The sequence below is a fragment of the Dendrobates tinctorius genome, unplaced genomic scaffold, assembly GCF_039654945.1.
Source record: "Dendrobates tinctorius isolate UK_male_01 unplaced genomic scaffold, ASM3965494v1 ptg000022l, whole genome shotgun sequence".
NCBI classification, from domain to species: Eukaryota; Metazoa; Chordata; class Amphibia; order Anura; family Dendrobatidae; genus Dendrobates; species Dendrobates tinctorius.
The window spans coordinates 25,674,907-25,699,305 of NW_027361690.1; the positions used below are offsets into that span (position 1 = coordinate 25,674,907).

Consider the following 24,399-nt stretch of genomic DNA (forward strand, 5'->3'; position numbering starts at 1 on the left):
AGTCTCATCAGGGTCAGAATCTGGCTCTGTACACTGCGAGGACAATGTAGTGCTCTGAGTGAATGTACCAGCAGAATCATCTATCAGCGGCTGTGCATCAGTGTACTCCATGTCAGATTCATCTTGGCCTGGGTAATTCACCATTTCACTTGATAATCCAGGCATGGTATGTGAAAACAGCTCCATGGAGTAATCAGTAGTATGGCCTGCGTCATCCTTCAATCTTGGTTGGGGTGAAGGACACAAGGAAAGGTGTGGTTCATGAACATGAGCCTCCAATGACGACTCAGTGCTTTTATTTTTTACAACTTCAGAAGAGGAGGCGATAGAGCTGGAGGCTGAGTCAGCAATGTAAGACAAAACTTTTTCCTGAAGCTCTGGCTTTAAAAGCGGTTTGCCAACTCCTAGAAAACTATGCCTTCGAGGCCTTGTGGAGCCAGACGATGACGCAGGCTCAACACCTCCTGCATTCGGTCCTATTTTGCTTTTGCCACTACCATCAGATCCACCACCAACACCATCATTACCAGCTGCCAACCCCCGCCCAATTCCACGGCCTCTTCCACCAGCCTTCCTCATTTTTGGTAGAAATGTAGACAAAATCCAACAAACTATATAGTAATGTAAAACAAGGTACAAGGTGTCTATAGGACAGGGGAGATTTTGAATTTCTGCAGACACTTGTGGACACTGGACACTTTTGGATTGTGTGAGGCCCACTGAATATCAGAGCGCTATGTCACAGGCTCGATGGCACAGGTGTGAAAAAAGTGACTACAGGATAAGGGAGATTTTGAATTTCTGCAGACACTAGTGGACACTGGACACTTTTGGATTGTGTGAGGCCCACTGAATATCAGAGCGCTATGTCACAGGCTCGATGGCACAGGTGTGAAAAAAGTGACTACAGGATAAGGGAGATTTTGAATTTCTGCACACACTAGTGGACACTTTTGGATTGTGTGAGGCCCACTGAATATCAGAGCGCTATGTCACAGGCTCGATGGCACAGGTGTGAAAAAAGTGACTACATGATAAGGGAGATTTTGAATTTCTGCACACACTAGTGGACACTGGACACTTTTGGATTGTGTGAGGCCCACTGAATATCAGAGCGCTATGTCACAGGCTCGATGGCACAGTAGTGAAAAAAGTGACTACAGGATAAGGGAGATTTTGAATTTCTGCAGACACTAGTGGACAATGGACACTTTTGGATTGTGTGAGGCCCACTGAATATCAGAGCGCTATGTCACAGGCTCGATGGCACAGGTGTGAAAAAAGTGACTACAGGATAAGAGAGATTTTGAATTTCTGCACACACTAGTGGACACTGGACACTTTTGGATTGTGTGAGGCCCACTGAATATCAGAGCGCTATGTCACAGGCTCGATGGCACAGGTGTGAAAAAAGTGACTACAGGATAAGGGAGATTTTGAATTTCTGCACACACTAGTGGACACTGGACACTTTTGGATTGTGTGAGGCCCACTGAATATCAGAGCGCTATGTCACAGGCTCGATGGCACAGTAGTGAAAAAAGTGACTACAGGATAAGGGAGATTTTGAATTTCTGCAGACACTAGTGGACAATGGACACTTTTGGATTGTGTGAGGCCCACTGAATATCAGAGCGCTATGTCACAGGCTCGATGGCACAGGTGTGAAAAAAGTGACTACAGGATAAGAGAGATTTTGAATTTCTGCAGACACTAGTGGACACTGGACACTTTTGGATTGTGTGAGGCCCACTGACGCTGTATGGTGTGAAAAAATGCACGCTCAGTACCTCAGCAGGACAAAAAAAAAATTGGGATTGCTTTTAAAAAAGCAGTTTGCAGAGCAGTGGGTAAACAGCAATGCAGCTGTCAGGAAGCCTTAGAAGGCAGCCTAACAACCAACACCGCTGATCCACCACAATATAGCCTCCCCTTGCACTGCACACACAGTGACTGGTGTGTTGTACAGGCAAAATCGCTAGCAGCAGAAGCAGTTTTTTTTTCTTCTTCCCTGCCTAACGCTCTCCCTACAGAATCAGCAACCTCTCCCTATGCTAAGATCGGCAGAAGTAAGATGGCGGTCGGCGTGCACGCCCTTTTATAACCCCTGTAACGCCCACCAAAGCAAGCCAATCACTTGCATGCCCTTCTGAAAGATGGTGGTGACCCCTGCCTATGTCATCACGTTGCCCACAGTGTCCGTGGATCCTGATTGGCTGAAAAAGAGCGCAAAACAAACTTTTGAAACGCGACTTTGGCGCGTAAGTCGCCGACCTCGTGGCCGACCTCATCCTAGGGTCGGGTTTCGTTTCATGAAACCCGACTTTGCCAAAAGTCGGCGACTTTTGAAATTTTTCGACCCGTTTCGCTCAACTCTAGTCCTGATTCTCTCAGATTAGAGAATTTATGGTTGTCTGCACCTGCCCTTTCTGGGATAATTGTGCCCTGTTCTGTTGATTGGTGCAAGTCCCAGTTGTTGTACCTCCATCCTCTTGATAGGAGATAATGTATGGTATATTCACTGGAGATCCCCGTTACACTCATCCCCTAGACAGATAAAGAATAGACATTTTCTGGGATGTTGAAATGTCACACCTCAAAGGTAACCTGTCAGGTCCCCCATGCCAACCAACCCAGGGTTTTTCACTTTATTTATTAGTAAATCCTCTGCTTAACCAGCCCTGTATAACATTTTTCTGTACAAATTAGGTTTTAAAAAAGCATTTATAATGTTCCCAATTCCTATGCTAATGAGGGCTTTGACTAGACGATGGGTTGTTAGTTGCCCCTGTGGTGTGATAATATAATTTGCACGAGCGTCGCGAGTGCCACTCATGCAAATCTGGTGCATGTGTGCCCCTCATTCCGGCAGCGTCAATGCGTCTCTTAAGCCAGGTGTACGCTTCCCAGCACCAAATGTTCCCACCGCCAATGACTGGAAGCCATCATCTAAACTTCCGAACATGCGCAGTGCGTCTTTGAAGCCAAGAAGCCTACACCCAGCTGCAGAGGTGCAGTGACGCTGCCGAAAATGTGTGGCACTCGTGCGTGATATTTGCAGAGGCGATGACAACAGCTCCTGCAAATTATCATGCCCACAGGGGTGAGATAACGGGGTAAGAGGGCTGACTAGTAAGGGGTATCGACTAGTCAAAGCCCTCATTAGCATAGGAAAAGGGGACAATATAAATTCTTTTTTAAAACATCATTAGTACAGAAAAACGTTATACAGGGCTGGTTAGGCAGGGGATTACAGATAAATAAGTGAATGCTGCTAGGCTGGAGCATGTAAGCAGGTTGCGGGATGCAGTGACAGACAGAAGGCAGAGCAAGGGTTAACAATTTTAATTACCAATGGGATATTCCATGCAGAGAGGTAAACAGTTAAATGAGGGAATAAACGGCTCAATTTGCAAAGGATATGCAGAATTAAGGAACAATGAATCAGGTAACGGCTAGAGTTGAGCGATACCGTCCGATACTTCAAAGTATCGTATCGGATGGTATCGGCCGATCTTTAAAAAAAGTATCGGTATCGCCGATTCCGATACCGGAAGTCCCATTCAAGTCTATGGGACTTCCGGTATCGGAATAAGAAAAACCCTTTCCTGCCCTTGTACAGCCTCTCTGGGGTCTGTACGGGCCTTTCGGGGGGCTGTGCCGGCCTGCCAGGGGGTCTGTGCAGGCTCCGGTGGTCTGTGCCGGCCTGCCGGTGGTCTGTGCAGGCTCCGGGGGGCTGTGCCGGCCTGCCGGGGGGCTGTGCCGGCCTGCCGGGGGGCTGTGCAGGCTCCGGGGGGCTGTGCCGGCCTGCCGGGGGGCTGTGCCGGCCTGCCGGTGGTCTGTGCAGGCATCGTCCGATGGGACTACAAGTCCCATCGGGCGATGCCTGCTACCATGACAGTGATTGACACATTAGCCAATGATGGGACAGTAGTAGTCCCATCATCCGGCTAATGTGTTAAATGTAAAAAAAAAAAAAAATTACATGCTACATACATACAACATGCATACTACATACATGCTACATTCATACTACATACTACATACATGCTACATTCATACTACATAAATACTACATGCAACATACATACTACATATATACTACATGCATGCTACATACATACTGCATGCTACATACATACCACATATATACTACATACATACTACATGCATGCTACATGCTACATACATAACACATATATACTACATGCATGCTACATACATACTACATGCTACATACTACATATATACTACATGCATGCTACATACATACTACATGCTACATACTACATATATACTACATGCATGCTACATACATACTACATGCTACATACATACTACATATATACTACATGCATGCTACATACATACTACATGCTACATACATACTACATATATACTACATACATACTACATACATACTACATGCATGCTACATGCATGCTACATACATACCACATACATAACACATATATACTACATGCATGCTACATACATACTACATGCTACATACATACCATATACATACTACATGCATGCTACATACATACTACATGCATGCTACATACATACTACATGCTACATACATACTACATATATACTACATGCATGCTACATACATACTACATGCTACATACATACTACATATATACTACATGCATGCTACATACTACATGCTACATACATACTACATATATACTACATGCATGCTACATACATACTACATGCATGCTACATACATACTACATGCTACATACATACCACATACATACTACATATATACTACATGCATGCTACATACATACTACATGCTACATACATACCACATACATACTACATATATACTACATGCATGCTACATACATACTGCATGCTACATGCATGCTACATACATACTACATACATACTACATGTTACATACATACCACATATATACTACATACATACAATACATTCATACAATACATACATAGACATACAGTACATATAACATAGAGTAACATACTTACCAATACTTGTCACATTGTTCCCCGAAGCCATTGTCTTTTCCGGAGTAAATATTAACATAACAAACCACAAAAATACTCACCCACGATCCGAAGCAGTCCACGAGTGTGTCCCACGACGATCTTGGGTAGAGAACTGCAGCATCAGCTGTTGCTGCCGTTCTCTACGGGCTGCAGGAATCCAATGACGGAAGGTAGGTATCCTTCCGCACTGTATTCCTCCGCCACTTAAAAAAAAAAAAAGTCCCTAGTCTCACTTTATGCCATTGCTGTGTGGGAATTTCCCACGCAGCAATGGCATAAAGTGAGACTAGGGACTTTTTTTTTTTTAAGTGGTGGAGGAATACAGTGCGGAAGGATACCTACCTTCCGTCATTGGATTCCTGCAGCCCGTAGAGAACGGCAGCATCATCTGATGCTGCCGTTCTCTACCCAAGATCGTCGTGGGACACACTCGTGGACTGCTTCGGATCGTGGGTGAGTATTTTTGTGGTTTGTTATGTTAATATTTATTCCGGAAAAGACAATGGCTTCGGGGAACAATGTGACAAGTATTGGTAAGTATGTTACTCTATGTTATATGTACTGTATGTCTATGTATGTATTGTATGAATGTATTGTATGTATGTAGTATATATGTGGTATGTATGTAGCATGTAGTATGTATGTAGTATGTATGTAGCATGCATGTAGCATGTAGTATGTATGTAGCATGCATGTAGTATATATGTAGTATGTATGTAGCATGCATGTAGTATATATGTAGCATGTATGTAGTATGTATGTGGTATGTATGTAGCATGTAGCATGCATGTAGTATATATGTAGTATGTATGTAGCATGTAGTATGTATGTAGTATGTATGTAGTATGTATGTGGTATGTATGTGGCATGTAGTATGTATGTAGCATGCATGTAGTATGTATGTAGCATGCATGTAGTATGTATGTAGTATGTAGCATGTATGTAGTATGTATGTGGTATGTATGTAGCATGTAGTATGTATGTAGCATGCATGTAGTATATATGTAGTATGTAGTATGTAGTATGTATGTGGTATGTATGTAGCATGTAGTATGTATGTAGCATGCATGTAGCATGCATGTAGTATGCATGTAGCATGCATGTAGCATGCATGTAGTATGTATGTAGTATGTATGTAGTATGTATGTAGCATGCAGTATGTATGTAGCATGTATGTAGTATGTATGTAGTATATATGTAGTATGTATGTAGCATGTAGTATGTATGTAGCATGCATGTAGTATGTATGTAGTATTTTTTTTTTTTTTTTTTTTAACATTTAACACATTAGCCGGATGATGGGACTACTACTGTCCCATCATTGGCTAATGTGTCAATCACTGTCATGGTAGCAGGCATCGCCCGATGGGACTTGTAGTCCCATCGGACGATGCTTGCACAGACCCCCGGACATCAGCACAGCCCCCCGGCAGGCCGGCACAGCCCCCCGGCAGGCCGGTACAGACCCCCACAGGGTGCACAGACCACCGGCAGGCCGGCACAGCCCCCCGGCAGGCCGGTACAGACCCCCACAGCGTGCACAGACCACCGGCAGGCCGGCACAGCCCCCCGGCAGGCCGGCACAGACCCCCACAGGGTGCACAGACCACCGGCAGCCCGGCACAGCCCCCCGGCAGGCCGGTACAGACCCCGGGCAGTCCACACAGCCCCCCGGCAAGCCGGCACAGCCCCCCGGCAGGCCGGCAGAGACCCCCGGAAGGCCCGAAATGACGGCGCATCATGATGCGCACACACCGCGCATCATGATGACGTCAGTCTGTCAATCAACTTTGAACTTCCGATTCCGATGCCGAATTCCGATATTGAAAAAATATCGGAAGTCGGTATCGGAATTCCGATACAGCAAGTATCGGCCGATACCCGATACTTGCGGTATCGGAATGCTCAACACTAGTAACGGCAGTTCTTGTGATCCACTTAACATGTCAGCAGTTCCTCAGACTGTGACTCCTGCTGGGAAGTAAATAGCGCCAACAACGGCTGGTGCGGTGCTTATCCAAGAAGGTCCTTTAGGCAACGAGAATCTGTCTTCTGGCGGCAGCGGTCAGTCTCCGGTACCTTCCGCTGAGCCCTTAGTCCATAAGTTCATGCGGCCGAGTCAATTAAGGCCGCAGCGCTGTCTGAGTCCAACGTAGACCGGCAAGTATCAACTGGCAAATCAGGGTGCAAGTGTCCCGTACCCGGTTTCTCTTATGTGGCACATGCGCTGTACTCACGGACACAGAGTGTACAACGTCATGCTCTCTGGTAGTTACCGGGCACCCTCTCTCTCAAGACCCACAGTTGGCGGCCGGGGTTAACGGACGCAGGCCTGCACAGCACCGGTGCTCTGTGGACGAAGCACTCCACTCAGCCTGCTGCACACCGCCTGCCGCCTCCAAGACTGCCTATAGGCCACCAGGTCTGTCTGCTGCAGTCCGTCACAGCGCTGATGGTTCAAGTGTGGAGCGCGCTACTTGCCCTGCTGCTTACACGCTGACAGCAGGGGCCTCTCTGCAGCTTTGCGCGCTTTCTACCTCAGCTTCCGGCCAGGTTCCCTGACTAAACACGGCCCCTCTTCCTGGGTCATGGGGCCTGACCGGTCCCCTACTCCTTCCCCAAGGAAACAGGGAAGGCAGCCTCAACAGTTCCAGTCCCAGCAAGCAGGTACCCGCTGCCCGGTCTTCTCCCTTACAAGGACATGGGGGACCTGACTGGAAAACTTTAACTAGAGTCACGAGCTGTACTCTGCTCGTGTCATGTGCAGTCGGCTGGCAAAATGTCGTCTGATCTTTGCTGTGGCAGGGGAGAATCACAGCAGGATAAGAGACTTTGAATAAAGCCCCTCTTTTCTCAGAAAAAGTTTATACTTGTAACTTTCTTTCATGCCTTATTATATAACCGGGCTCATGTTATAATATTCCCAATCCTGCCGCTTATTATCAGCCTGAGGGCAGATTGCCAGATCTTGCTGAGGTTGCACAGAAGAGTTGGGGGCACTTGTATCTCCACATGCTGCCAGATGAAAAGGGCATTCACTAAAGTTAGTGCTCATGAGTCCAGGCATTGTTGCCAGCTCCTAATGCCAGTGCCTGTTGTCATGACAGTAAATGGCTTCCAACCAGTTAACCAGCTCCACAATCTGACTGGGTTTGCACTAACCATTGTGGGAGTTTCTGCTAAATGATGTAATTCTATATGAAAGATTATCCATGGGGCTGGGCACACACTGTAATAAGGGAGGCGGAAGTGACTGTGGTTCATGGGGAATGATGGGATATTTTTCTTAAACTTTTTTTTCATTATTACTATATAAATAAAACTTAATTTGTTTACTTTCATTGTTACACAAATCAGCGTTTTTTGTGTCAAAATATTTTTCCATTATAATTTCCTACTTTATTTAAAAAAATTTTTTTTGCAATTTTTATATATTTTTTTAACTTTTTTACTTATTCCTTATATGGGACTTTAACTTTTAGTTGCCTTATTCCTGATCTAGTATCCTGTTAGTTTCCTTATTGCTGATCTTGTATCCTGTTAGTTGCCTTATTGCAGATCTAGTTATCACGATCCATTTTTCGATCTGTGTCAGTTTGGGGTTCTCAGATATACCTTATTTTTCGCTTTATAAGACGCACCTGATTATAAGACGCACCCCCAAATGTGGTGAAGGAATAGAGAATTTTTTAATAAATGGGGTCCGTCTTATAATGCCAGTGTCCGTCTAACAAATCATATAGGGTATATGTCCCTCATAGCCCCCCATCCTAAAATTAGCCCCCTTAATCTGGATATGGCCACCTTATATTGAATATAGCCCCCTTGTGCTGGCACACGGGCCCCCTGTGGCTGACACACGGCCCCCTGTGGCTGGCACACTGGCCCACTGTGGCTGACACACTGGCCCCCTGTGGCTGACACACTGGCCCCCTGTGGCTGACACACTGGCCCCCTGTGGCTGGCACACTGGCCCCCTGTGGCTGGCACACTGGCCCCCTGTGGCTGACACACTGGCCCCCTGTGGCTGGCACACTGGCCCCTTGTGGCTGACACACTGGCCCCCTGTGGCTGACACACGGCCCCCTGTGGCTGGCACACTGGCCCACTGTGGCTGGCACACTTGCCCCCTGTGGCTGACACACTGGCCCCCTGTGGCTGGCACACTGGCCCACTGTGGCTGGCACACTGGCCCACTGTGGCTGACACACTGGCCCCCTGTGGCTGGCACACTGGCCCCCTGTGGCTGACACACTGGCCCCCTGTGGCTGACACACGGCCCCCTGTGGCTGGCTCACTGTGGCTGACACACTGGCCCCCTGTGGCTGACACACTGGCCCCCTGTGGCTGACACACTGGCCCCCTGTGGCTGACACACTGGCCCCCTGTGGCTGACACACTGGCCCCCTGTGGCTGACACACTGGCCCCCTGTGGCTGACACACTGGCCCCTGTGGCTGACACACTGGCCCCCTGTGGCTGACACACTGGCCCCCTGTGGCTGACACACTGGCCCCCTGTGGCTGACACACTGGCCCCCTGTGGCTGACACACGGCCCCCTGTGGCTGACACACGGCCCCCTGTGTTAGATATCGCCTCCATGCTGCTGCTTTTAGTAAAATAAACTCTTTCCTTACCTTCTCAGCGCTGTCCCTCCTCCTGTCTCCCTCAGTGTGGTTGAGCTCCTCCTCCACTTCCTGGTTCTCAGTGCCGGTCATGTGATCAGCACAGCAGAGTGATATCATCTCTGCGTGCCTGATGACAGCGGCAGCCGAGACACTGGGAGATCAGCGCTGGAGGAGGTAAGGAAAGAGTTTTTTATTTTACTATGGGCAGCAGCATGGGGGAGATATCTAACACAGGGGATCATGTGCGATCAAAGGAAGGCGCAGGCAGCTATAATATGCGCCGCTCCCCCAGCCAGTCACCGTGGTGCGGTTTCAGCACCATGGTGATGGACAGCGGCAGTGCATATTATATGAGCGGGAGCAGGAGATCAAAGGCTCCCTCCGGCAGCTTTTACCAGCTCACAGCACCGCTCCAAAGCTGCCCCCACCTCCCCTGGACCCTGCAGTATATATATATACACCCCCCCTCCCCCGTATATTCGGATTATAAGACGCACCCCCTACTTTCCCCCAAAATTTGGGGGAACAAAAGTGCGTCTTATAAAGCGAAAAATACAATAAACGTTTTTCCTTTGTGGCCATCGGGGGTTAACATCAGTTTTTCCCCCCGGTGGCCGCTGGTGTTACTACATGGTTAGTTAGTCGGCTGGTGGTGACCACTCCCACATTCCTTTATAAGGTCATCTGGTGCATCAGCTGACTGTTGATTATGACAGGTCCTTTTTGGATACCAACCATGGTGAAGTCTGGAGCTACCTGGTGCAGTGGTGGTTCAGCTTGTCGGGAGCAGTGGTAGTTCTGCTGAAGAGAGGAGCTCTCTAGAGCAGTGATGATTCTGATGAAAGCTGAGTTCAGGAGCCTTACTCTGCTGCACGGTCCATTGGGAGCAGAGAAAGCTAAGTGTTGTTTTGTTTAACCCTGTCTGTCGTATCTCCCCTTGGTGTTTTATTAGTGCAGCGGTGGGACAAGTGTCCGCACTCACCAATTCCCTAGTGAGGGATAGGTGTAGGGTAAGTGAGGTACAAGGTATCCTGCTCGGCAACAGGTTGAGAGAACCTGTATAGGGACGTCAGGTTAGTCCAGGACTCAGCTGCAGCAGAGTGCAGGAGGTGTCCCTTTCCCCGTTCCCTATAGCAGGACCCACCATTGTAATTGTGTCCCCGGTGTTCCCTTGTTTGTTTGTCCAGTTGTTTGGTGACCGACCGATCGTCGGGTTGCGCCAAGCAGGGCCAGTCACATATTGTGACACAAGTTAGTTGCTTTATTGCTGATTTAGTGTCCTGTTAGTTGCCTGATTGCTGATCTAGTATCCTGATAGTTGCCTGATTACTGATCTAGTATCCTGTTAGTTGCCTTATTTCTGATCTAAGAATGAGAATAGTCCAATGAACATAGTGGATAAGAGGATTAAAGAATATTATAATGGACACAGCCACAATCTCAGATATCCACCATAATAAAGACAGAAAAAAGACCAACTGCAATGTGAACTCACAGACAAATAGCAAATACAGTCAAAAGGTCAAACGCCAAGTAAAAACAATTTTATTGGTATGTATAAAAAATATATATACACATACAGTGGGGCAAAAAAGTATTTAGTCAGTCAGCAATAGTGCAAGTTCCACCACTTAAAAAGATGAGAGGCGTCTGTAATTTACATCATAGGTAGACCTCAACTATGGGAGACAAACTGAGAAAAAAAAATCCAGAAAATCACATTGTCTGTTTTTTTTTCATTTTATTTGCATATTATGGTGGAAAATAAGTATTTGGTCAGAAACAAAATTTCATCTCAATACTTTGTGATATATCCTTTGTTGGCAATGACAGAGGTCAAACGTTTTCTGTAAGTCTTCACAAGGTTGCCACACACTGTTGTTGGTATGTTGGCCCATTCCTCCATGCAGATCTCCTCTAGAGCAGTGATGTTTTTGGCTTTTCGCTTGGCAACACGGACTTTCAACTCCCTCCAAAGGTTTTCTATAGGGTTGAGATCTGGAGACTGGCTAGGCCACTCCAGGACCTTGAAATGCTTCTTACGAAGCCACTCCTTCGTTGCCCTGGCGGTGTGCTTTGGATCATTGTCATGTTGAAAGACCCAGCCACGTTTCGTCTTCAATGCCCTTGCTGATGGAAGGAGGTTTGCACTCAAAATCTCACGATACATGGCCCCATTCATTCTTTCATGTACCCGGATCAGTCGTCCTTGCCCCTTTGCAGAGAAACAGCCCCAAAGCATGATGTTTCCACCACCATGCTTTACAGTAGGTATGGTGTTTGATGGATGCAACTCAGTATTCTTTTTCCTCCAAACACGACAAGTTGTGTTTCTACCAAACAGTTCCAGTTTGGTTTCATCAGACCATAGGACATTCTCCCAAAACTCCTCTGGATCATCCAAATGCTCTCTAGCAAACTTCAGACGGGCCCGGACATGTACAGGCTTAAGCAGTGGGACACGTCTGGCACTGCAGGATCTGAGTCCATGGTGGCGCAGTGTGTTACTTATGGTAGGCCTTGTTACATTGGTCCCAGCTCTCTGCAGTTCATTCACTAGGTCCCCCCGCGTGGTTCTGGGATTTTTGCTCACCGTTCTTGTGATCATTCTGACCCCACGGGGTGGGATTTTGCGTGGAGCACCAGATCGAGGGAGATTATCAGTGGTCTTGTATGTCTTCCATTTTCTAATTATTGCTCCCACAGTTGATTTCTTCACTCCAAGCTGGTTGGCTATTGCAGATTCAGTCTTCCCAGCCTGGTGCAGGGCTACAATTTTGTTTCTGGTGTCCTTTGACAGCTCTTTGGTCTTCACCATAGTGGAGTTTGGAGTCAGACTGTTTGAGGGTGTGCACAGGTGTCTTTTTATACTGATAACAAGTTTAAACAGGTGCCATTACTACAGGTAATGAGTGGAGGAAAGAGGAGACTCTTAAAGAAGAAGTTACAGGTCTGTGAGAGCCAGAAATCTTGATTGCTTGTTTCTGACCAAATACTTATTTTCCACCATAATATGCAAATAAAATGAAAAAAAAACAGACAATGTGATTTTATGGATTTTTTTTTTTCTCAGTTTGTCTCCCATAGTTGAGGTCTACCTATGATGTAAATTACAGACGCCTCTCATCTTTTTAAGTGGTGGAACTTGCACTATTGCTGACTGACTAAATACTTTTTTGCCCCACTGTATATACAGACCAACATGCATGGAAAAGGGGTGAAAGATGAAAAAAGGCTATATCAACCACATACAAAAAGTCCCAGGTAGGTATGTCACAGGGGAGTAGCAATAAACAACAGGGTATTGTGAATACATCAATCACTCATGATATTATGCCAACAGGTAATGAATACCAGGTACCCATGCAGGCAAATTTGCCATACCCAAAACAGAGTCACATGTTTGTACAAGAGGTGAATGCCACCAATATTGAGCAAAGTATAGAAGTATACAGGTACCTTGTAGGCACAAAGGCAACCCTCCCGGACCGACCTAGTAGGTAGGTCGGTCCGGGAGGGTTGCCTTTGTGCCTACAAGGTACTTGTATACTTCTATACTTTGCTCAATATTGTTGGCATTCACCTCTTGTACAAACATGTGACTCTGTTTTGGGTATGGCAAATTTGCCTGCATGGGTACCTGGTATTCATTACCTGTTGGCATAATATCATGAGTGATTGATGTATTCACAATACCCTGTTGTTTATTGCTACTCCCCTGTGACATACCTACCTGGGACTTTTTGCATGTGGTTGATATAGCCTTTTTTCATCTTTCACCCCTTTTCCATGCATGTTGGTCTGTATATATGTGTATATATATTTTTTATACATACCAATAAAATTGTTTTTACTTGGCGTTTGACCTTTTGACTGTATTTGCTATTTGTCTGTTATTGCTGATCTAGTATCCTGTTAGTTGCCTGATTATTGATCTAATACCCTGCAATACTTCCGTACTGCAGGGTATTAGATCTGTCAGTTTACAGTGACACATCTTCTGTTAGACCCAGCTTATTTCAGAACCTTACAGGCCACTGTAGCTGGCTGACGCGAAGGCTATTACTTGGCTTTAGGTTGCCGTGGCAACTACCAGCACCCTGCGATCTTGAAGTGCCACTAAGGTTAAAGAGGGGACCCCCACCCTCACATAACTAACGACCGATGCACCGGTCGTTATTTGAAAATGGGATACGGTGCTGCTATAAACGACTTTGTCCATGATACAATACCAAACCAACTTCTCTTTATAACTTGTGATGAAAAGTAACAGGATTTTACTTCTCAACAAAATATGGGCCACAAATTACAAAATACAAATTATGCAGCCTGAGAGATCCCAAGTGCCAGCTTCACAGACAGGAGCAGGACTACCCCAAGACTCTGCCACTCCCTCCCTTGACCGGTACAGGGCCTACCCAGGGTTCTACCGTGACACGTGGTCCTCTCAAACATATAATCTTACACCTGCCTCCTGCCTTAATTACAATGGATTCCAGGTACCCTGTTTTCCCATTTATATATATATATATATATATATATATATATATATATATATATACACGACTAATCACTTGAACCAACACAATATGTTCACAGTGCACTGTACTCTTTGTGCACGTTCCTAGCGGACACCCTGACAAAGTGGACTTGTTATTCTGATGTCCGGCCATTAAATTTAATCAGCTTCCTAGGTCACCAAATTCTCTGACAAAGGTGCAGGTGAGGATTCAGATCAGTCCCAGTAGTACTTCATGGAGTTCTCCTATGGCATTCACGTTTTACCAGAATCCCTATATACTGGAATTCACACAGTCTCTATCAGTCCATATGCAATCTCAGTAACAAGAATGTTCTTGAAGATGCTGAGAATCCTATCTAACTCTCCCTAACTATACAGTTGGTGACCGGTCACACATCCTGTTTAGTCACGTGAGCCGCTTCCTCTGGGTTACACCGTCCAATTTGAATCACTTCAGGTTCCCAATCTCTCTGTGTCTCTCAGACAGCACTTCTCTCCATGTTACCTCAAGACTCAAGCTCTAACCTCCAAACACTTCCTGTTTCCAGAACTTTTTCCTCTTGTTCCATGATGACCTCTAGTGGATGAACTAAATTACTGCAACATAATTTCTTGTAGCAGGAAACATTAACATGCTACATAACCATCACTGTCACTACTGACAGCAGTACCTGAGGGATTAAGTGGCCGCGATTGGTGCTAATACCAGCCATTCTAGCAGGGTGTCTGCTATGAGCCAGCACCATCTCTGAGTCAGCACCATCATCAGACCATACATGAATGACACTTTGCAATAAAGTAAAAAAAAAAAATCTCACCTACTACCTTGATATAGCAATGCAAGAAGAAGGCGTTTGTACTCCAATCAGGGGCAGCTGACATACTGTTCGCACATTTATTGCTCTTGGACTGATGCCCTCTCTGGTCTGCGTCCGCCATTGGCTCCATTACTATGTGCTCTGACACTGTGATCCGGCATGATGTCATTAGGGGGTCCGAACCTCACTCATCCTTTGTCTTCGCTGTCCCAATGATGTGCAGGTAGGCGCTCAGGTGCCTTGCGGGACATAGTTTGACTAATGGTAATGGTGAACGTTCCCACAGACACTAGTGGGATCTGACCAGTATCACACCATGGACTGTCTGTCTCTTTCCAGCAATGATGTTTGGCATTGGCCGCCATGGCTTATACAGGACTGATCACTGTTTTGCTGTGTTGTGTCTGCAGGTCTATATGCTGCTATGCCTAGGGACATACTGCTGGTTGTTGGGAATGAGATCATTGAAGCCCCCATGGCATGGAGGTCCCGATTCTTTGAATACAGGGCCTATCGGCCACTAATTAAAGATTATTTCCGTCGGGGGGCAAAATGGACCACTGCTCCTAAACCAACAATGGCTGATGAGCTCTATGACCAGGTAAATTTTTAGATATTCCTTTCTGTTTTTTTTAATCTTTTAGCCATGGAAAAGGGCTAATGTGCTGCATTTTCTAGCTTTTACTCCCCCATTGGTACTTTCTTTCCTATATCGTTGGTGGCAGGACTGCCAACTGGGCTAAAGGAGAGGAGATGCTGGCAGTGTGCAGCTCTCTGCAGTCTCTAGAAGGTGCTCAAGAGGCTGAGGCTCCTTGGGGGGCCCTGACTCCTCTCTGCAGCATAATGGCAGGTGTGTTTTGTGTGTGCTGGACCATCATATCATGTGTGTGTCCTATGTCCGTCCTCCATGTGTCCGTCCTCAGTTGTTAGCCATGTTTCGTTATCTTATCACATATAACTGTAGCAAAGGCAAGTGATCCATCTACCTACACACAGACACATACACACAGTCATACGGCCTACTTCACTATGCTAGCTTTATGTACCAGACATCCCCAATAAATCCGACCTAGTAGAAAACAATGCTAGTAGGTGGCCTTTAGCTGGAGGTGACTGACAACTTTAAGATAAATTACACAAATAAATATGCACAGAACATTTGAAACAAATATTGAAGTTTTTCGGAAACAAAAATATTGTAACAATATTCTGCATCAAATTACCAATATTATGTTGCACTCTTTACCACTTAGCTCATGAGACTGTAAATGTTTGGACTACATTCTCTAGACGTATATTAAGGAAGAAAAAAAATCTAGTAATGGTGCATATAGGGGGAAATCCTTTTCAGATTAAACTTGCTTCTTGTGTCCACTAGAGGGGGCTGCTGTCAACAATACTTTCCTATACATGTACACATGATCTCAGCAGACGCGGTAATCGACATGACTAAATGCTATTTCATGTATTTTCAGATGTATAAAACATAAACTCACTTTCATTCTGAGGTCAAGTAAGTGCCCCCTGCATGGTGTAGACACAGAAGCCTTTACACAATGCAGAACATTCTGAAATCTGGGCCAGAACATGGCAATGAGACCCTCGATCCAACAAAGTAATATAATAAATAAATTCACTACAATAATAACTTATTGCAGGAAAATGTAGCTGGAAGTAAAACAGCCGTTTCTCCCACTATTTGCTTGTAACAAGCATATAATGATCCTATGCGATAAATCTTCCTATTTAATACACCAGGATTAACATACTCAGCTCTGCTGCATTATCTTGACATGGCAATTTTTACAGGCCTTTAAACAGTAGTGATCACAAGCAGCAGACTTTAGTATTCTGGTAGTCATCACGCTTCTGCCTAACAGAGCGACCCCTGCAGCATAGGGATATACAGATGAATCACAAGACACAGATCCTCACAGCACTTGTAGGGCCGTACATGTTCTGATCACAGGGCGCCGATCCTGAGAACTCACTATGTGGTTGCCTTTATTTCAGGAATACCCTATCCGTACTGTAGAAGACAGACACAAGCTTGCTGCTCAAGGAAAATTTGTTACTACAGAGTTTGAGCCCTGTTTTGATGCTGCTGACTTCATGAGAGCCGGAAGAGATATATTTGCACAGAGAAGCCAGGTAGAGTCTATAAACTACCAACCAGGGCATCATGGTCGCCACATGGTCTGTCACTGAGGTGTGCCTGCTGGACTAACAATATACATTGTATGTGGTAGCAATGGGGATTATGTTGCTGCTATCAAAAATGGAGGATACTCAACTTAGTGAGCAGAGTTTTACAGTGGACATTCTGTCAACCTGTGCTACATTATAGATGCCAGTTTTAAGTGCCATTTGTTTATAACAGTGGTACTTTAAATCCCATAATGTTGATGACATAATTACCTTATTTTAGGAAGTTTTGAAGGTGTCACCTAAAATACAATTTTCCTGATTCTCATCCTCTACTGTATTTAGATGTTATATATTGTCCTTGTGGGGAGATATGTGTCATTGTGTCTATTAGCTGCGGTGATGTGAGTTCGGAAGAATGCTTCAGCACATAAAGTGCTGAGAGAGTTATTGGGCCATTATGGGGCCGGGTTTTATGAGCAGTCATAAGAGATGGGTGGGAATGACTGCTCATATATTCCAACCCTAGGGGCGTGGTTTGGCAGATAAATTGGCATGAGGTCCTGAGAGCCTCATGTCTGGGTCAACTTGAAGCCATACGGAATTCCTGAAACCCGCCGAGAGGTGATCTCAAAGGATGTGAAGAGGATGCTGAGCGTGGGAGTCATCAAGGAATCCAAGAGTGGCTGGTCCAGTCCAATAGTCTTGGTGCCGAAACCAGATGGAGAATGGCTGTTTTGCAATGACTATAGGAAGCTGAATGAGATTTCTACGTTCAATGCATACGCAATACCACGGGTTGATGAGTTAATTAAGAGGCTAGGGCTGGCTCGGAATATTACTACTCACAAAAGGGTATTGGCAAATCCCCATGTCCCAAGACGCCAAGGAGAAGACTGCCTTTTCAACGCCAGATGGATGTTTCCAATACACAATGATGCTGTTTGGGTTAAAAGACGGTCCAGCCACATGCCAGAGAGCCATGGACCGGATCCTAGCTCCCCACACGAAGTACCCAGTGGCCTACCTGGATGACATTGTGATCTTAAGCGAGGATTGGGGAAACCATCTGAGCAAGTTCTAGGTGATATTTGATGCTCTATGGAAGACGGGATTTTCTATAAACCAAAAAGAAATGTGCCTTGGGAATGGAGGAAGCGAAACACTTGGGCTATGTTGTAGGCAGGAGCGAAATAAAGCCCCAGATAAATAAAGATGAGGCAATCCAGGGCAACCCCTCTCAAAGAAGCAGGTCAGGACGTTCCAAGGCATTGTGGGCTATTACCACCAGTTTATCCCAAACTTCGCCATGGTAGCTGCCTCTCTGACAGACCTCCTTAAAGGGACAAAGTCGGCTATGGCTAAGTGGTCTCCAGAAGCTGAGATGGCCTTCCAGGAACTGAAGCTGGCCACGTGTAAACAGGCGGTGCTGGTAGCACCCGATTTCTCCAAGAAGTTTGTGGGCCAGACGGACGCATCGGATGTCAGGCTGGGAACTGTCATCTCAAAAAGTGAATGGGAAAGAGCACCCCATGTTTAGCCATCAAGTGGGCATTGGACACTCTAAGGTACTACATCTTAGGCAGGAAATTCAGACTAGTGTCAGACCATGCCCCACTGAAGTGGATGAGGTAGAAGAAAGGGAACAATGCCCGAGTGACCAGGTGATTCCTAGCTTCTTAGGATTTTAACTTCCATGTGGAGCATAGACCAGGGAAACTGCATTGCAATGCTGACTGTTAGGGTCAGCGGAATGCACCAGATATAAATAATAGGAGGTGCGTTTGCTGCCCGGGGTCCGCCGTGCGGTAGATGGTACGACCGCTGCTGGACAATGGCAGGTGCACCAGAAGGTGAAGTACTGCGCTCGGGTTAACGTCACCCGAACGCTAAGGGCAGCTCTGTTCAGACACAGAGTCGCTTGGCAGATATAAATATAAAGCCGCTGGCCCTGTTAGCTTCACAGGAAGCTCAGCGGGTGGCATTGCAGCTGCAACCGCCAATAGACGCTGCTACCGCAGCGCGGCAAAAACTAAAGCTGCAGGCGTTGGTACCGGAGAATCGGGCACCGATTGCTGAGCAACACCCGGAGAGGTCGGAGGAGAATGGGAGATCACTGGATATCTGGCTCTGGATTCCTGCTGTGCAGAGTCAGGAATCCGACGCCTAACACTGACGCTCTGTTGAGAGGCCACTGTTTGTTGGCAGAATGTGCCAAGCTCCCCAGGTTTGGGCAGAGCGGTTGGTATGCAAGATGGAAGCTAGACGAGTCCTTGAGGGGAGATGTGGGTTTTCGCGGGTATTAGCTTTGGTGATGTGAGTTCGGAAACATGCTCCAGCACATGTAGTCCTGAGAGAGTTATTAGGCAATTCCAGGGCTGGGTTTTATGAGCAGTCATAAGAGATGGGTGGGAATGACTGCTTACATATCCCAACCCCAGGAGTGTGGTTTGGCAGATAAAATGAAGGTCAAGTGTCTCGAGCTGGAAATGTGTGGTTTTCCTGTGTGTTAGTCTGCTACAGCCAAAAGAACTGAACACTATCCTGAGTGGGCAAACCCACTGTATGTTGTTTGGACTTTTTACTTTGTTTTCACTTTGTGCCAGAAAAGGCTGTTCTTTTGCTTTGCTATGCTGAGCGATTTATGAAGTTTAAATAAAATTGCCTGGACATTGCAGCGATGCCACTTCCTGTGCATACCTCAACCGCAGCCGAGTGAGTTTGTACTCACTCAGCTGTTGTTGAGGTAGGTACAGTAAGCGGTATACTAAGGTTTACAATATTAAGGTTTACAATATTAAGGATTAACCGACAGATAAATGGATAATTGACAGCCATAAGGACTAGATCTGTTAATGTCGCTGCTACTACTGCTACTAAAATCTGTTGTTTTTTCTTTAGGTGACAAACTATCTTGGAATTGAATGGATGCGTAGACATCTGGCACCCGAGTACAAAGTGCATGTCATCTCATTTAAGGACCCCAATCCTATGCACATTGATGCAACCTTCAATATTGTTGGGCCAGGCCTTGTACTCTCTAACCCAGATCGCCCCTGCCATCAGGTGATTACAAAAGATTGATCTCTATCTATTTATCACTAGGGTGGGAAATTAATTTTCCCAAGGAGCCACATGTTATGCTATGATTGTTGTGTAGGGCCGAACCAGCCAGCTGAACTTAATTCTTATCACTTAATACTGAACAAAATTAAGTCTGTTGACTAGTAATTACTGCTAATAAATGTTATGATAGGGCTTATTATAACATGTATTCTTAACCTGTAGCAGTGAATCAATACCATATAATTGTCTGCTTTTTATAAACTTTATATAAAGCAGTAAATCATACTGTTCCTGTTAATCAGCCCTTGTATTTTGATCAACATCTCCCTACAATATCATGCCTCCACACACAGTGTAATGTCCCCACGTAGATAGATGTCACCACACAGCCCCTTAAACAGTAAGATGTCCCCTCAAACAGTATGACAGCCCCACAAAGCCTCCTACACAGTATGACATCCCCATACAGACTCACTAAACAGTATTATATCCCACATAACCTACCCATTCAGAATGTCACCACACAGCCCCTCAAACAATGTGACATCCCTACAAAGCCTGCCTACACAGAATGATGTCCCCACACAGCATGATTTCACCACACAACTGCCTACACATTGACACCCTCACAAATCCTCACTACACGGTATTTTGTCCCCACACACAGAATGATGTCCCCACACAGCCCCCTTACACAGTATAATGTCATTTACTGGTATCTACATCACGAGGATGCAGATAATGAGAGTGAGACATTGGGTGGAAGGTGGCAGTATGGTGCGGGACACCTCTGCATAAAGCCCTTTGAGTCTGTCCCAGTCTGCGGGTCAGGTCTTCTGTATACCTTCAGATCATACCTTATGTCTTCTGGTAATAGCCCTTTTGATTCATTTTAATAGATTGACCTCTTCAAGAAGGCTGGCTGGACTGTTGTCACTCCTCCCACTCCACTCATCCCAGATGGTAAGTGTGTCATATGCTTCTTCTAATGTCAGTGATAATTTTCAATTAGTATGACAGTTAGAATGCATATCAAATTTCTGATTATAATTCTCCACCTTAAAGGCGTTTTTCCCACTAACAAAGTACATCTTAATTACAAGATCTTGGAATAATAACAAGTTCCACAATTGGATATGTTAAAAAAATGTTCCTGTGCTGAGATAATCTTAGAAATGTGCACTGTGTAATGGCCATGTCTGACTATGCAGGGACATGGTCTGAGGATATCACATCTCCTGGGCAGGGGAGGAAGCAAAAGAGTATACATTCCAGATTATCACAGCTGATTCCTTTTAATCAATGTTTTGCCTCAAAGAAAGAATCACACGTGATCCCCTGCTGTAATATCTGTATATGCTTTTGCATTCCCCCTTTACCAGGAGATGATCAGACCATGGCCCTGTACGATCAGACACGGCCATTACACAGTACACAGCAGGGGCACATTTATAAGATTATCACAGCACAGGAACATTTTATTTTACACATCCAATTGTGGAAGTTATTATTATTCAGAGATGTGTAGATTAAAATGTAAGGTCCATTTACACTATATCATAAATTGTAAAAGAATGCTTGTTTCATGATAATCGTGCAATCTAAAGAGGCTGCAGATCATCCAATGAATAAGCAAGACCATTTTTTATTGGTTCATCCTTTTTTGTGGTTGGCTTGTCCAAAAGATCATCATTCTAGGCAGCACATCATCCTATGCAAACAGAGCATGTGCTACCGAGGTCAATGGCAGCCTATGCACACTAAGCATCTATTACTGGTCTGTTACTGATCGTTCAGTGCATATTTGAACCAGTGTAAACAGGCTGACCTCTTTTTCAGACAGGCCCATTCCAAAACCCACCTGAAAAAAGCACCCAGAAAATGCTCAAATTATGACTTGCTATTCATAAGTTCAGTCTTTTAACTGCTTCAGGTTGCTCAGACTCCTAGTGGTTAATAGAAATGATGTCTTCATTCTTCATTCTTTTTCTGCTCTAAAGAAACACTGTACTTTACAAAACAAGTCAATGTGAACGTCCAAAAGATGATCTAAAGATGCCCGAGCATTTTCCCAGCATTTTTGCTTTAAAAAAAAATGCTAGATGTTTCCTCATTATTAACTGGAGTTATAGCAAGGTCTGGAAAATGTCAGTGAACAAGGTGCCATAAAACTGCTGAGAAATAGAAACCCCGCCTGTATTTAAAATGTAAAAAAAAACCACTTAAAAAATGTAAAAAAAAGACACTTTAAGAAAAAGTAAACGCTGTAATTTCCTGAAGCATCTTCACACATCTGTGTTAGTGTACAGTAACGAAAAAACACACTATGTATAGCAGTGATCATTGTCTCCTCAGGGGCGGGGAGAGATTGTCCCCGCCTATAATATGCAGTCATCACATTTTATTTTTACCACATGACATTTATTTTTCAGATCATCCTCTGTGGATGTCTTCCAAATGGCTTTCCATGAATGTCCTAATGTTGGATGAGAAACGTGTAATGGTGGATGCCAATGAGACTTCCATTCACAAGATGTTTGAGAACCTGGGTGAGCAATTAATGAGATGACACATCACATATGTACATACCAAACATAGGACTCGTGTGTACACACACTGCTCCTGTCTAGCACGGTCAGTAGTTTTCAAGGGCAAAAGCTTGTGGACAGACCTAGTTAGGAGAGGTGTAGGTTTTCTTGGCACACTCCACTCCCGCAGGTTCCCAGAATCAGTCGCTAATACTTATGTACCCTTGTTTCCCTGCGGTAAGCACTTCCCACTAGGGACCACCTTCTGGACACTTGTGGGAGCAGCTTCCTCAATAGTCAAAACTGCTGACAGACTCCAGTTGAAATGAAAAATACAGGGCGCATCCACTGTGTAAAATCCGTATCAAAAAACACATTAACAGAGAAAAAAGGAAGGTGCTCACCTATTGGGGTTGTGAAGAAGTCGTAACACCCATAAACGCATGAGAAGCAGCAGCAGTCTGCACAGGGTCCTAGGACAAATTTGCAAAAAGCGGTGTGAAAGTGCAATGAGGACTGCGCTTGCTTCTGGTGGAGTACAAAGTTCTTTATTTAGCCAACGCGTTTCCTGAGCCTACTGGCTCACTTCATCAGGGCAGATTGCATTGAAAGATAGTGAAACATTCTTATAGAGGAAAAAAAAAAAAAAAGGAAAAAAATTGGCGCCAAAACAAGGTTAAATGACATCAACAAAGGTCAAAGAGGAGAAAAAAAAAAAATTAAAAAACAATGAAATTTTATTACAAACATAAAAACACTACAATAAAAGTGTATTAAAATGAGAAAAAATATATAAAATTATGCAAAAATAAAAATAGAACAGAGTGCTATGAATCACGGGGTAAAAAGTGGCTAAGGTTAATGGAAAAAAAAAAAAAAAGGGGGGGGGAGGGGTGAGACCTCAAGGAGTATTTGAACCTGGCTCATGAAGTGCAGATGTATGCTGTAAAGTGCAAGTACCAGGTATTAGTCCACTAAACCATTGGATTTAGCTGAAGTGGTTTAAGAAAAAATTTTAGAAATTATTTGTTTTATAGAAATCAAAATTCAGCAAAATAACTTGAAGTGGTAATAGAACCTGACTAATAAGGTGCAAGTGCAGATTGTAAAGTACGAGGTATTAGTCCACTGAACCATTTAGAATAAACAGAAGTGGTTTGAAGAATATTAAAGGAATTGTTTGTCAATTTATTATATAGGAATCAAAATTCAAAAAAAATTCAAAAAAACAACTTCAAATGGTATTAGAACCTGGCTTATAGCAGGCTATAAGGTGCAATTACAAGGTATTAGTCCACTCGACTATAAGACTGTAATGATGTTTTTTGTATGTATTAGTCCATTATACCTATAAAAAAAAAAAAAGGGCATAAAATTGGGTAAAATGTAAAAGAAATGTATGAAAATCACAATAAGGAAAAAATCAAATAAAAGCATTGATAATATTGAGGCCATAGGAGCCAATTGTCTTCAATTTATAGATCCAATAGACCTCTTTTCTGTTTAATGCTTGGATTCTATTGGAAACGTGTTCAGGGATGTGTTCTATAGGAAAAATGATGGCTTTAGAGAAATCTCTTTGGTGAAATGAATCAAAGTGTCGTGACAGACCATGTTGTTGATATCCAATTTTAGTGTTGTGTCTATGTGAGTTCATTCTAC

General features: G+C 44.6%; 1 protein-coding gene across 1 annotated transcript in view; it reads left to right on the plus strand.

Moving 5' to 3' along the window:
* The window catches only part of GATM (glycine amidinotransferase), a 51,295-nt gene that overhangs the window by 21,058 nt on the left and 5,838 nt on the right, over positions 1-24,399 (plus strand). Inside the window, exons 4-8 of the mRNA XM_073568510.1 lie at positions 15,409-15,599; positions 17,012-17,149; positions 20,045-20,209; positions 21,109-21,172; positions 22,642-22,758. Coding sequence (XP_073424611.1) covers positions 15,409-15,599; positions 17,012-17,149; positions 20,045-20,209; positions 21,109-21,172; positions 22,642-22,758 — 675 coding nt within the window. The remainder of the gene's footprint in view (positions 1-15,408; positions 15,600-17,011; positions 17,150-20,044; positions 20,210-21,108; positions 21,173-22,641; positions 22,759-24,399) is intronic.